General features: G+C 38.3%; 3 protein-coding genes and 1 pseudogene across 3 annotated transcripts; 3 read left to right on the top strand and 1 right to left on the bottom strand.

The window, feature by feature from the left end:
- The first annotated feature begins 1,035 nt into the window (after window positions 1-1,035).
- Window positions 1,036-2,391, top strand: LOC117625225 (zinc transporter 1-like). The gene is given in 3 exon segments (XM_034356829.1): window positions 1,036-1,650; window positions 1,737-1,886; window positions 2,086-2,391. Coding segments are annotated over 3 exon segments (1,071 nt in total).
- A 194-nt stretch (window positions 2,392-2,585) lies between these two features.
- LOC117625224 lies at window positions 2,586-6,395 on the top strand (annotated as a pseudogene).
- Window positions 6,396-7,207: 812 nt separating this feature from the next.
- LOC117626191 (30S ribosomal protein S9, chloroplastic) lies at window positions 7,208-8,937 on the top strand. The gene is made up of 2 exons (XM_034357844.1): window positions 7,208-7,666; window positions 8,450-8,937. The coding sequence occupies exons 1-2, from the start codon at window positions 7,331-7,333 to the stop codon at window positions 8,735-8,737; spliced, it is 624 nt and encodes a 207-aa protein (XP_034213735.1). The 5' UTR covers window positions 7,208-7,330; the 3' UTR covers window positions 8,738-8,937.
- Window positions 8,938-9,185: 248 nt separating this feature from the next.
- On the bottom strand, window positions 9,186-12,018 carry LOC117626621 (pentatricopeptide repeat-containing protein At1g79490, mitochondrial). Its single transcript, XM_034358395.1, has one exon. It carries the CDS (start codon window positions 11,859-11,861, stop codon window positions 9,330-9,332), a length of 2,532 nt encoding a protein of 843 aa, XP_034214286.1. The 5' UTR covers window positions 11,862-12,018; the 3' UTR covers window positions 9,186-9,329.
- Window positions 12,019-13,519: the final 1,501 nt, after the last annotated feature.

Below are 13,519 nucleotides of genomic sequence, written 5' to 3'. Positions count from 1 at the left end.
AATATTGCATATAGCTGCAAGATGTATGCATGTCTGTACCAAAACCCAGTTAATTAATCACTAAAAAGGACATGGAAAGTATACTAAAAGATGAAGACATAATATCGACATTATTGGGTTGACCATCTTAATCCATGCCCCAAATCGATGAAATCTAAGCCAAACTTCCTTGATCAATGTGTTTGGATGACAACATTCTGTCTTCACTTCCTAGGTTTCTACATGCTTGAATATGATACAAGTCTTTTTCTTTGCTGTCTCAGACACCCAAATTTCAAACCCTTTTTTTTATTGCGATCCCTTCTCTCAAAATCAATTTTTTATATGATCCTCATATCGATCTCTATGACCTCAATGTTGAATTACTCAAACAGCCTGCCCAATTCCCAAAACTCCGCCCAACTTTGGAGAAATAAAACATGGTAAAACTTTAGCTATCTTGAAATGAAATACCAGATCATTAGCAGAAACAGAAAAAATGTAAGACAAAATGGGCTAGTAAGGATGAAAATATCATTCACTATCTGTCAGATATTCACTTAGGTTTAAAAGTGGTGGGTACTTGGTCTTCAAGTACATTTCTATTTGGTTACAATTACCTATAATTACATGGAATTACAATATCATAATAAAGAGAAAGTAAATCACAGTGATTGGAGTGGCTGATTTTGTGCAGATTTAGCGTCATCTCTATTACTATCCATTTAAACAGAATCTGGGGGGTGCCTGCAGAATCCTGACAATTTAAAACTTTTCCACAAAAAAATGAACCATGTCAGATTTTGGAGTTTGGACCATCCAGCCTATTCTTAGTGTCACATGCACTGCATACAACCTGTCCTTCATAAGTTTTGACTAAGAGTTATTTTCGCATCTCTTTGTTCTGCTAACAAAGTGTCTCAAATCATCCAGCAGTGCACATTTCTCTCTTTCCACATAAGACTAAGCTCCACTTCTCAAAAGGCAGAAACCAAAAAGCTCCATATATATCTTTTCCCTCCTTTCTTTCCCTCACCCTTTGCCACATCTCAAACCATGTTCACTTTTCAATTAGCTCCCTCTTTCAACATGTTAAAGATAATATCCATCCTAATTTTTCTATTTCCCACCATGGTATTTGGAGACTGTACATGTGAATCTGAGGACACAGAGCACAACAAAGAAGCTGCACTCAAGTACAAACTAGGTTCCATAGCTTCCATCCTTGTTGCTGGTGCTGTTGGGGTCAGTCTGCCATTGCTAGGCAAGAAAATCCCAACTCTAAGACCCGAAAACGACATCTTCTTCATGATCAAGGCCTTTGCAGCCGGCGTGATTCTAGCAACTGCGTTCATTCACATACTACCAGATGCATTTGACAACTTGACCTCACCATGTCTTAAAGAAAATCCATGGGGAAAATTTCCCTTCACTGGTTTTGTTGCCATGCTATCTGCCATTGGAACACTGATGGTTGATTAATTGGCAACCGGGTACTATCAGAGGTCCAACATAAAGTCCAACCAAGTTCATGAATTGGAGACGGGTGATCGTGTACATGGTCATGCAGCAGATCATGTACATGGCCACACACATGCCACACAGAGTCATGCTCATGGCTCTGAAGAATTGATGTCATCAGAATTAATCAGGCACCGTGTCATTTCGCAAGTAAGGAGCTTTACTGAGAAAAGCAAGCATCTCATTACTATTTATTTTGTTCTCTGAAATTTTTAGCTTCCATGGTCATCTTGTAGGTCTTGGAGCTGGGGATCCTAGTGCACTCAGTTATAATTGGAATATCATTGGGTGCTTCCCAAAGCCCTGAAACAATAAAGCCTCTCATGGTGGCTCTGTCTTTCCATCAATTCTTTGAGGGCGTGGGACTTGGTGGCTGCATCTCCCAGGTTTGACTCTGCAGCCTCTAGTAAGGACCAAGTAGGAAGTCGGTGTTTTAAAAGGAAATTCTCTTTTGACTTGTTATGTACAGTGCATTCTCTTGATCATAAAAGGATTTCTCTATTTGTCACAATTGCATTTTGATCTATATCTACACTATGATGATCTCACTTACAATCATTAAGCTCCTTCTCCACTGCTTTGCAGGCTAAATTCAAGTCTCGGTCTGCAGCTATCATGGCTGCATTTTTTTCCCTCACAACCCCAGTAGGGATTGCAATTGGCATTGGCATATCAACCGTTTACAATGAGAGCAGTCCCACTGCTCTAATTGTTGAAGGGACTTTCAATGCTGCTGCAGCTGGGATTTTGATTTACATGGCTCTTGTTGACCTACTGGCAGCTGATTTCATGAACCCTAGACTGCAAAGCAATTTGAGGATTCAATTAGGAGCATATATTTCACTTCTTCTGGGGACTGGTTGTATGTCTGTCTTAGCCAAGTGGGCTTGAGATCTAATATATCGACATTATTGGGTTGACAATCTTAATCCAAGCCCCAAATCGATGAAATCTAAGCCAAACTTCCTTGATCAATATGTTTGGATGACTACATTCTGTCTTCATCTTGTAGGCTTCTTACATGCTGTGCTTGAATGTGTCTTTTTTTAGCTGTCTCAGAGCATCCATAATGGTAGTGTGTAAAGATGGATGTATGCTAAATTTACACTTATTGTCACTGGAAGTTGCTGCAATGAGAGGATGTAAAGGCTTGTAAATTTATATTGGTCACCGGATGTGTATAAAAAGATGTTAATTTACATCTATTTTTACACCCATTTTGCTAACCCCACAAGCAAAAAATGAGGAGAGAGGAGAGAGAAGAGCTGCTGAAAAGGTGATTCCACTCTCCATTTACTCCCAAGTAGAAGGATACTCCCCAGAAAAAGGAAAGTGACTGGCCACATGAAAGACAAAGTGCAAATTGGCTGAATACTGCCTCCAACGGTCACCAAATAAGTGGTCCAAATTGTTTCCTTTTGAAAATCAATGGCCTTGCATTTGATTAACAAAAAATAATAAAAAATCAAATATACATCTTTCAATTTACCTTCTCCCATTAGAGCAAAAATCACATTTACATTCCCTAAAGATGTAAAGAGAATGTAAAAGTGATTTTACACCCCAAATTTACACACCACTATTTTAGTTACTCTCAGACACCCAAATTTAAAAATAAAATAAATAAATAAATCTTCTATTTTCTGTCATCCCTTCTCTCAAAATCAATTGTTTTCAAGACCATCATGAATCTCTATGACATCACTGTTGAGTTACTGAAACACCCCCATTCTCCTAATTGCCCAATTGCAACAACTTCACCAAAACTAGAGAAATAAAACATGGTGAAACTTTAGCTATCTTGAAATTTTAATACCAGATGATTAGCAAAAAACAGCAAAAATGTAAGACAAAATGGGTTATTAAGGATGAAAATACCATCTACTACAGAATCTGAGGGGTGGCTGCAGAGTCCTGACAATTTAAATATCTTCCACACAAAAATGAATCATGTGGGATTGGAGTTTAGGTCATCCAATCTATTCTTGGTGCCACATGCACTGCATACAACCTGTGCTCTGTGAGTTGTGACCAAGGTCTAAAATATTGGGGATATCGGAAATATCGATAGTCCAAAAACACGGAAATTTCGAAGGAAATATCGGGATATTATCAATATCGATAAAAAATTGAATAAAAACCACGGAAATTGTAAGAAAAACTTGGAAATTTTTATTGAAACTTTGGAGGATGCTTATTTAGTCAATTATCTATTAGTTTATCACAAAAAATTGGAAGGAAATGTATTGCATGATGGATTTAACTAATTTAAGTTGATTATATAGCGAGCTGACAAACACTGTGAGTGTAGAAAATATGTAGTAATTAAAGAAAATATGTAGTATAAAGTCTTTAATAATGAATTTAGAGACAATAAATACACATGTAAGTGACCAAATAAAGAATAGAAAAATTAAAAACCACATGTCATTGACTAAGTAATTAATTGACACAATTTAAAATATAATACCACCCTTAAATTTGGAATAGATAATAATAAACATGCAAATTAAATAACAATAATGAATGAGAATAACTTACTATGAACTTGTGGGGAAATTGAGGTTGATAGATGTTGAGAAAAATATGAGCATTATGTTTTGTTTTGGAGAGATGTTGAGAAACAAGAGACGGCATGGTAACCTAACTATATGTATAGAAATATGACTACAACTAATTAGTTAGGTGTGTGGTTGAATGGTGGAGGGAATGAGTAAGTTGAAACGTGGTGAGTAGTTGAAAAGTTGAAACTTGAAAACCAGCTCGCAAGTAGTGTATTATATATATTAGATTACATAGATAATAATCACAAACTGATGACCAGTGTAGTGGTTAAGAGGCTGCAACTTTCGGAAGGGGGCTGGGTTCGAGCCCCAGCGTGCGCAGCAGAGGGTGAGTGAGTTTACATGTTTAATTTTGGAAAGTTCATATCGCGATATTATCGATAATATCGCGATATATTGACCATTTGAAGTAGGGTATTGAACGAAAATATCGTCGGTCCAAAAAAGCAATATTTTCGCCAATATTTCGACGAAAATATCGACATTTAATACGTTGGTTGTGACTAAGAGTAACCACCAGAATTTTCCATCTCTTTGTTTTGCAAACAAAGTGACTCAAATCATCCAGCAGTGCACATTTCTCTCTTTCCACAGAAAAATACACTCCACCTTTCTCAAAGACCCAAAACGCAAAAACCAAAAAGCTTTCACTATAAATCTTTTCCCTCCTTTCTTTCTCTCACCTTTTCCCACTTCTCAAAGCTCCATCTTTCAACATGTTGAAGATAGGGGTAAATTACTCAAATGGTCCTCAAAGTTTCCCTAAACTAAATTATTTATTCAAATGATCCACCAACTCTTTATTAATCGGCGCTTTGGTCATACTGTTACATTTTCTGTTAAATTTAGTCATGTGAGCAAAACATGCTACATTTGTGGGGGTAAATAAGACTTTTGACCTATGTATCACCCCTTTACCACCACTATATCACTTATGTATCACCACTTTATCACCTATGTATCACCTCTTTATTACCATTTTATCACCTATGTATCAACACTTTATCACATATTTGGAGAACATAGGACAGTTATGGACGGTTTTACCCTTACATTTGACGACAACATTAACATAATGTAACGGTAGGATCAATGGAGCGATTAATATAGAGTTGATGGACCATTTGAACGAATAATTTAATTGATGGACCAAAATATAAATCGGGTATAAATTTGAGAACCATTTGAGTAATTTACCCTGAAGATAATAGCAATCCTAATTCTTCTATTTCCCACTACGGTATTTGGAGACTGTACATGTGAATCTGAGGACACAAAGCACAACAAAGAAGCTGCACTTAAGTAAAAGCTAGGTTCCATTGCTTCCATTCTTGTTGCTGGTGCTATTGGGGTCAGTTTGCCATTGCTAGGCAAGAAGATCCCAACTCTAAGGCCCGAAAACGACATCTTCTTCATGATCAAGGCCTTTGCAGCCGGCGTCATTTCCCCTTTCACTGGTTTTGTTGCCATGCTATCTGCCATTGGAACACTGATGGTTGATTCATTGGCAACCGGGGGCTATCAGAGGTCAAACATAAAGTCCAAACAATTGAAGTGACAGTTCATGAATTGGAGACGGGTGATCATGTACATGGTCGTGCAGCAGATCATGTACATGCCACACAGGGTCATCATGGTCATGGCTCTGAAGAATTGAGGTCATCAGAATTGATCAGGCATCGCGTCATTTCCCAAGTAAGGAACTTTATTGAGAAAAGCAAGCATCTCATTAGTTTTATATTGTTTTCTGAAATTTTAGCTTGCATGGTCATCTTGTAGGTCTCGGAGCTGGGGATCCTAGTGCACTCAGTTATAGTTGGAATATCACTGGGTGCTTCCCAAAGCCCTGAAACAATAAAGCCTCTCATGGTGGCTTTGTCTTTCCATCAATTCTTTCAAGGCATGGGACTTGGTGGCTGCATCTCCCAGGTTTGACTCTACATCCTCTAGTAAGGACAAAGTAGGAAGAATAAGTATCATGATCTCAACTTACAGTTATAAAGCTCCTTCTCTACTGCCTTGCAGGCTAAATTCAAGTCTCGATCCGCAGCGATTATGGCGACAATTTTCTCACTGACTACCCCAGTAGGGATTGCAATTGGTATTGGCATATCAACCGGTTACAATGACAATTGTCCCACTGCTCTAATCGTTGAAGGGATTTTCAATGCTGCTGCAGCTGGGATATTAATTTACATGGCTCTCGTAGACCCACTGGCAGCAGATTTCATGAACCCCAGAATGCAAAGCAACATGAGGATCCAATCAGGAGCATATATTTCACTTCTTCTAGGGTCTGGATGTATGTCTCTCTTAGCCAAGTGGGCATGAATTTTAAGCAGTACATAATTTTGGGCCACACAACAACAATAATTTCTTCTGTTTTTTGTGGTTATAGGATTTTAACACTTAACATAACCAATTCTGCTCAAAATATTATTTATTTTCTTGATGTCATGCTTTGGACCCTTGGTGTCTCAGCCCTTACAACTTACCAAAATGAACATACAAAATGTACATTTTCAATTTATGCCTAGGGAAGCAAACAAAGTTGTGCATGCTTTAGCCCAGCTTGCTTTGAATTTAGAATCCAGTTTTTATTGGCTGGAAGAGGCAATTTGGCTTGATTCTCCTCTTCAAGACGACATGGATGTCTCTTCTGATTTCTACACAGCCTTCCAATCCAAAAAAGAAAAACTTCATGTTTACTTATCATGATTCAGGAAACTTGAATTAGAGAATCAAGGAATTCAAATTGCATCAACTACTTCCTTAATTTATCTCATTCTAAAATCCATAAATTTTTTATTGAAATCGTTCCAAAATAATGTGTTAGTAAATACAAGAGAAGCATGTTTTGGAATCATTCCTGATAAATAAACATGTTAAATTTCTGAAGCATCGACTTTTTTATTTCGTTACGTTACGAAAGTAAATATGCTAAACTCCTAAAGCATCGACTTTTTTACTCCATTAAATTGCAGACGTAAGCTACTACATTTAACAATCCTTTGAGGGTATGAAGGCAAATATGTGTTGACAATCAGCCTCCCTTGATTAAACTCTATTTGATAGAGTTGAATTAAGGCTTAATGTCTTTTTTCTTTGTTCTTTTTTTGTTGATATATATATATATATATATTTTTTGTTTTTTATCTAATGCACCTTCTTGTTCGTGGTTATAACAAAATCCCTTTATCCTCTCCCACCAGCTCAGAGCTGGCAAAACTAAATCCACATAACGGTCTCAGAAAAATTGGGCAAAAATGGCGGCTCCCATACTAGCTCTCACTTCGTCACTCTCTTCTCTCTCATTTTCGTCTCACGTAGCTCAGAACCCTAGCGTCGTCTCATTTCCCAAATCCAGATCAGTGTCGTGTGGAACCCTTACGCGTACCCCTCGGCCGATCATGGCCTCTGCCTCGGTAGCTCCCCCAGAAGCTCTGCAGTCTGCGGACCTCAAAAAATACGTGAAATCGAGGCTTCCCGGTGGCTTTGCAGCTCAGACAATCATCGGCACTGGTCGTCGGAAATGCGCAATCGCTCGCGTTGTGCTCCAGGAGGGCACTGGAAAAATCATAATAAACTATCGGGATGCCAAGGTCTTCTCTCTCTCCCCTTCTCTAAGTGTAGTTAGGGTTTTGAATTGGTTCCATGTTCATCATCCGAATGCATAATTTTTTAATGCCTGTTTTTCAATTGCTGGTACATCTTTACCTGTCTGGGTTTCATTTCATATATGGTGAAAATCAATTGATTGAGAATGCACAATGTCATGTCTCGAGCTTTTGAATTTCCCACAGAACAATAATGTGGTGAAAATCTCAGAGTTCTCAATTGCTTGTGGATTTGGTACTCCCTCTGTTGCATTACCTGGACGATAGAATACTATAGGCCTAGCTTGGTGGGGGGTAGGATTTAATCCAATACCAGGTTTGGTGTTCAAAAGAAGCATGGATAGGATAATAGATAAGCCCATTATGTGCATTTTTGTAGGATATCTTATCCTATCAAGAATGGTGGGATACATAATCCTACTACTCCAACCCCTTGACCTTAGACCAAGACCCGGCGCAAACCCGGGACACTAGTGGCAATGAAGAATAAGAGACATGGTCACTGTATTCTTAAGTTTGATTGTCCTTCCAATCAGTGATAACATCCTTCTTTATTTGGAGGTGCAGCTGTTGGCAATTACCAGTTACTCATCTCCTCCTATCTTTACCTCTTATGAAGAACTTTAGAAATTGTTTTACTTTATTTAAGGATCTTGATGGTGAATGAAACAGTTATTTGAGTTGTTCATGAAAGCATACTATTATTTTTGGCTCTACAAGCAAGCCCCAAAGTTACTTATGAAATTTTGTCTATCTTTGCCTGTGCAGGAGTATCTTCAAGGCAACCCACTGTGGCTGCAGTATCTCAAAGTACCGTTGGGTACTTTGGGATACGAAAGTAGCTATGATGTCTTCGTGAAGGCTCACGGCGGTGGGCTTTCTGGTCAGGCTCAGGCTATATCCCTAGGCATTGCTCGAGCACTGCTGAAGGTGAGTGAGGACCACAGAGCACCTCTGAGAAAGGAAGGGCTGCTGACCAGGGACTCCAGAGTGGTTGAAAGGAAGAAGGCGGGTCTCAAGAAAGCTCGCAAAGCTCCACAGTTTTCCAAACGTTGATCTGCCTGCCTTTTCTTTTGCTTTCTTATGACCTTGTCTAGTCTGGTCATGCAAAGATCTTACTTTTGCATGTTAGAGTAATTGGTTTTTGTAGTAAGTTACTAACAAGTTGCATTTGGATATGCTGATGTAGATTTGAAGCAAGGAATTTGGATTTTATTACTTAAAAGAAAAAAGAGAAGTTGCATTTGTCCATGCCATGTTCGTTTTGGCAATGATTCCAGCTTTCAATTTTCAGCTATATATTGTAAAAAACGACTTAAGTTGGTTATAGTGGAATCATTTGCTTCCCCAAGAAAACAATTCGACATGAAAGATAACCCAAAATTTTCATGGACCCGGCTACAAACCAAGAATCATGTCATAGATGATACATCAAAATTCGACAACCAATATGAGACACTAATTTTCAAGTATTTCTATTCAAAAAACCGAAGCAAAAACCAGAAGAGTAAGAAAAAGGAACTCGCTGAAAAAATTGAAGATTATATACATGTTCCATTATGTTCAGACAAAGGTTAAAAATCAACAAGTTACACATTTCCATTTCACAAGTGCATAGCCTGGACCTAATCTTGAATCTCCTCAATGTTTACATCGCTTTCCTTGCCATGAGCATTTTGGGAGGGGCCAGAGATCTCAATTCAGGTGCAGAACTAGGAAAAAGAGTGTTCAGTTTGTGCATGAGGATGTCAGACCTTGATGGAATCTCATTCAGAAGAAACTGTTGAACAATAGGTTTCTTAAACCACTCCATGACAGCGTCTCCCGGAGCCCTCAGCACCACTTTGCTAACCTCAAATGGAGATTCCACCGAGCTCAAAATCTGTGCAACCACAATCTTCAAAGTCGGTCCCGTGACCAATTTAATTCTCCTGGGGACAACACCATAATACAACATTCTTTTTCTGAACCTATGGAGAGTATGCACAACGGCTATTAGTGCAGCTCCAACTGATAAGTTCCTAACGTCCAGGGACCAAGCAATTTGCTGATCAAAAACTATCGCCTTCGGGAAAAGCTTATTCTCGTAGGCAACTTTCCAAACACATCGAGCTCGGTTTATCTGCCCCATAAGAACAAGGTAGTTGAGGAGAACATTAACAAAGTACCTAGCAGGCCCCTCTTCCAACTCATAATCAATACCTTGAAAAAATTCCCTCACAAAAGATAAGACTGGTTGTTTCCTCTGTTCTGGGCCCGTGAAGAGTCCACACATAAAAGCGTGTGCCTTATGTCTTGTGGCACCAAGTATTGACATCAAATGCCTCTCGTTCTCTTCTTCCTGGCATCTGACAAGATGGGCCAGAATGGATGTGTAAAGAATGAGGTCTACTTTTGCAGCAGCATTCACATATGTTTCTAGGAGAGGCTTTGCTGACTCATACAAACCACTCTTCATACACGACTCGAACAACTGTCTGATTATAAAGTTATTTGTTCTAATCCCTGAGGAACCCATGAAACGTAGCCACCGCAAGGCAAGATCAACAGAACCATCCTTTATATACACCATCAAAACATCACTAGCACTCACATCAACAGAATATCCCATGGTCTTCATCTCAAGCAAAATTTTGGCAGCCACATCTACAAGCTTCTTATTAGCCAAGAGCATCAAAAGGGAGGTGTAAGTACTTAGACCTGGTCTTAAACCTGCATTGGTCATTGAGTTATACAGCTTCATAGCAGAATCTACTTGTCCCGAGGCAGCATGCATTTCTAATAGACATGAATATGTAGATGGAGTGGGTAGAAATCCAACCCTCTCCATATCTGTAAAGGTAGACATTGCAATATCAAGTTTTCCTGACTTTGCATGGGACTCAACAATCATTGTGTATAACCCAAAGTTAGGCCTAAAGCCTGCTTTCTTCATCTCATCCCAAAGCCTAAGGGCAGCATCTAATTTCCCAGCCTTCACATATGACTCAATCATAGAAACATACATGGGAGCAGATGGTCTGAAACCATAACCTTGCATTTCCATGTATACCTTCATTGACATGTCCAATCTCCCAGCTTTTCCCATTGAATCAACAAGCGATCCAAAGACATTAAAGCTGGGTTTAAAATTCCTTTCTTTCATTTCTTGGAAGAGCTTAAATGCAGCATCAAGGCGGCCCGATTTTGCCAAGTTTGGTACCATTAACTCATAGGTTGATCCATCCAATGAACAGTTTGCAGCTTGCATGCTCTCATATATCTCAAATGCCTTATAAGGTAAACCCTTATTCAAAAACAAGGTTATAAGCGAATTATATGTCTGAGTATCAACTTTGAAACCTGAATCTTGAATCTTCTTAAAGCAACAAAACGACACCTCCATTTTATCAGCTTTAGCCAAAAACTGAATGACACGGTTATATGCACTAGATGATAAAACCCCCTTATTACTTGAATCCTGCACCATCTCATCAAATAATGATTGAATTCCATCAAAGTCCTTACTTTGGTTTAGGCCATCAAACAATATAACATAACACTCATCACTTGGCAAATACCAAGGCTGCCTCTTAGCCCATCGAAACAATGTCAAAGCCCCATCACCATCTTTAATAACCTTCAAGGCCTGAGTAATGTGAGTCATGTTTGGTACAAACTGGAGTTTGTCCAATTGGGTCTCTAATTCAGGCCCCCATTTCCACCTCTTCACAACCTCAACAATCTTAGCAATCGCAGAGGCATTCAAAAACGGCTTCTTCAAATCACCCACCATTACATGATCATCGAGCCCTGGCTCAACGGACCGTATACCTTTTCCAGTGTAAATTACACTGCCTGATTCATCCAAATACTCAATTTCCTCAGTCCACTCATCACTGTTCTTCCCAGAAGAGTATTTTCTAATCAAACCAGGGCCTAAAGAAAATGGGTTTTCAACCAAATTTGCACTCGAAAACCCAGAGCTCCTCACAAAATTGGGTTTTTCTGGTACAGAAACTCTCGGAGAAATTAAATTGAAACCCGTTATAGAGCTCCATAACCGGAAACTTCCTCCACAACTATTAAGTTCATTTGTACAAAGACTCCGTGAATTGAAATCGTGAAATGCAGAGCTGAAGGTAGGGGTTTTGGTGAGTCTACAAAAATTTATAGGGCACAGCTTCCTCCTATAAATCATTGAGTTCTGGTTATACAGAACTATGATTTTGGATCAAATTTAGGGTTTATAGAGTTTAAATGCTTACCTGACAGTTGAAAAAATGCCCCTCTTCACAGCAGAGCTTAAACCCTAGCTTTCAAGAACCAGCAGACTGAAGTGTCAATGGGCAGGCACCGTTACCGTACTGTGACGCAAAGAGCTGAAAGTCTCGTTTTAACACTCCAGGTCATACCGTCAACCTTTTGGTTTAACTTCCAAAATTTACCTTGGTAGTTTAGTTGGTAACTTGGTAATGTTTATTTTTGTAGGGGTAAATCCTATTTTTACATCGTATACCGTATATGACAATGACATTAGCAAAATACCTATAAAATGTGGATGCGTGTAATAAGGTAAGTTTGTTTATGTGATTTAAAAAAAAAAAAGGATCTTCTGAAAAACAGTGTGTATAATGTGATTGCTTTGTTCATATTGAAGATTAGACCTTTTAAAATTGAAAGAAGCTCAACATTTGAGCTTGTGTTTGGATGATATAATGATTTATAGAGATTTGTGTTTATGATGAAGAGTTATAGCTTATGCAATTTGATTATGAGCATGTCTAACAAGGATCATACTTAGGTGTATGGTTTATCCGGTTGTGATTAACGAATCTTCACTATATATATATGTCATAATCGAAATTATGCATTTCCTAAATCAAAATTTAAGGATGATTTCTAAATATATATAAAAATCAATCAAATTGGAGATCGTTTAGTAACCCATATGTATCGAACAAATCAGCCATTTTGATAACACTTAGAACTTCACGATGAACCTAAGTCAAGCTTCAAAATTGAACCAACAGTCATCTTAGGTCGATCACACATAACATAGCACATGACTTTCAGATGCATAAATGAATACTTTTAATCACTTGAACTACAAGTTCGTACCATATTGATTAACTAAGCTTTTGAATCTAATACTAGGTTGATTGGAAGCTACCCCGAATAAAAGAACATGGAGGGGGAGTTTGTTTCTAAAATCTCAAGGCTATGAGACTGCCTTTTGCTGCATGTTACATGTATGTACTCGATCTACAAGTTCACTTTTCCACGCTTAAGGAATATGGCATTGCCTTAATTTCTAGATTTGTCAAGAGCATTAGAGCACTAAGCACCCTTCATTCTGCAGAGATCCAATAGATTATAAGTAATCCTTGTTGGGGACATGGTGTTCAGAATAACCTCTGGGAGCAATTTGTTAAAGGCATTATGTTTCATAATCAAACCTGCAAATGTACTTTTAAACTTGATGTTTCATAATTAGGACAAAGGCAATAACATGTTAAAGGCATTATATGTTTTGATAATCAAGCCTGCACACATGTACTTTTAACTAAAGATGTAAAAATAATTTGGAGAAAGCAAATCCAAGCGGGTATGCAATCAGAACAAAAATGATTGTCACAAGCATTCTTAGAGAACAGAAGAAAAAAAAAACCAGTTTGATTTGAATATCGCATATACACCTTTGTATCTTGGTTTGGTTTTCCCCACTTAGAGAGAGAGAGAGAGCTTTGAGTAGAAAGCAAGCAACACAAAAGTGCAGAAAAAACCACACTTTCATTTTTTCCAAGATCAAGCAAGCATATATTCCATGGTTTTCTGCATGCAAAACTGTTAATGAGG

The sequence above is a fragment of the Prunus dulcis genome, chromosome 4 (assembly GCF_902201215.1).
Source record: "Prunus dulcis chromosome 4, ALMONDv2, whole genome shotgun sequence".
Taxonomy (NCBI): Eukaryota; Viridiplantae; Streptophyta; class Magnoliopsida; order Rosales; family Rosaceae; genus Prunus; species Prunus dulcis.
The sequence above is the reverse complement of the archived record's forward strand: the minus strand, read 5'-3'. Positions and strand labels throughout refer to the sequence as shown.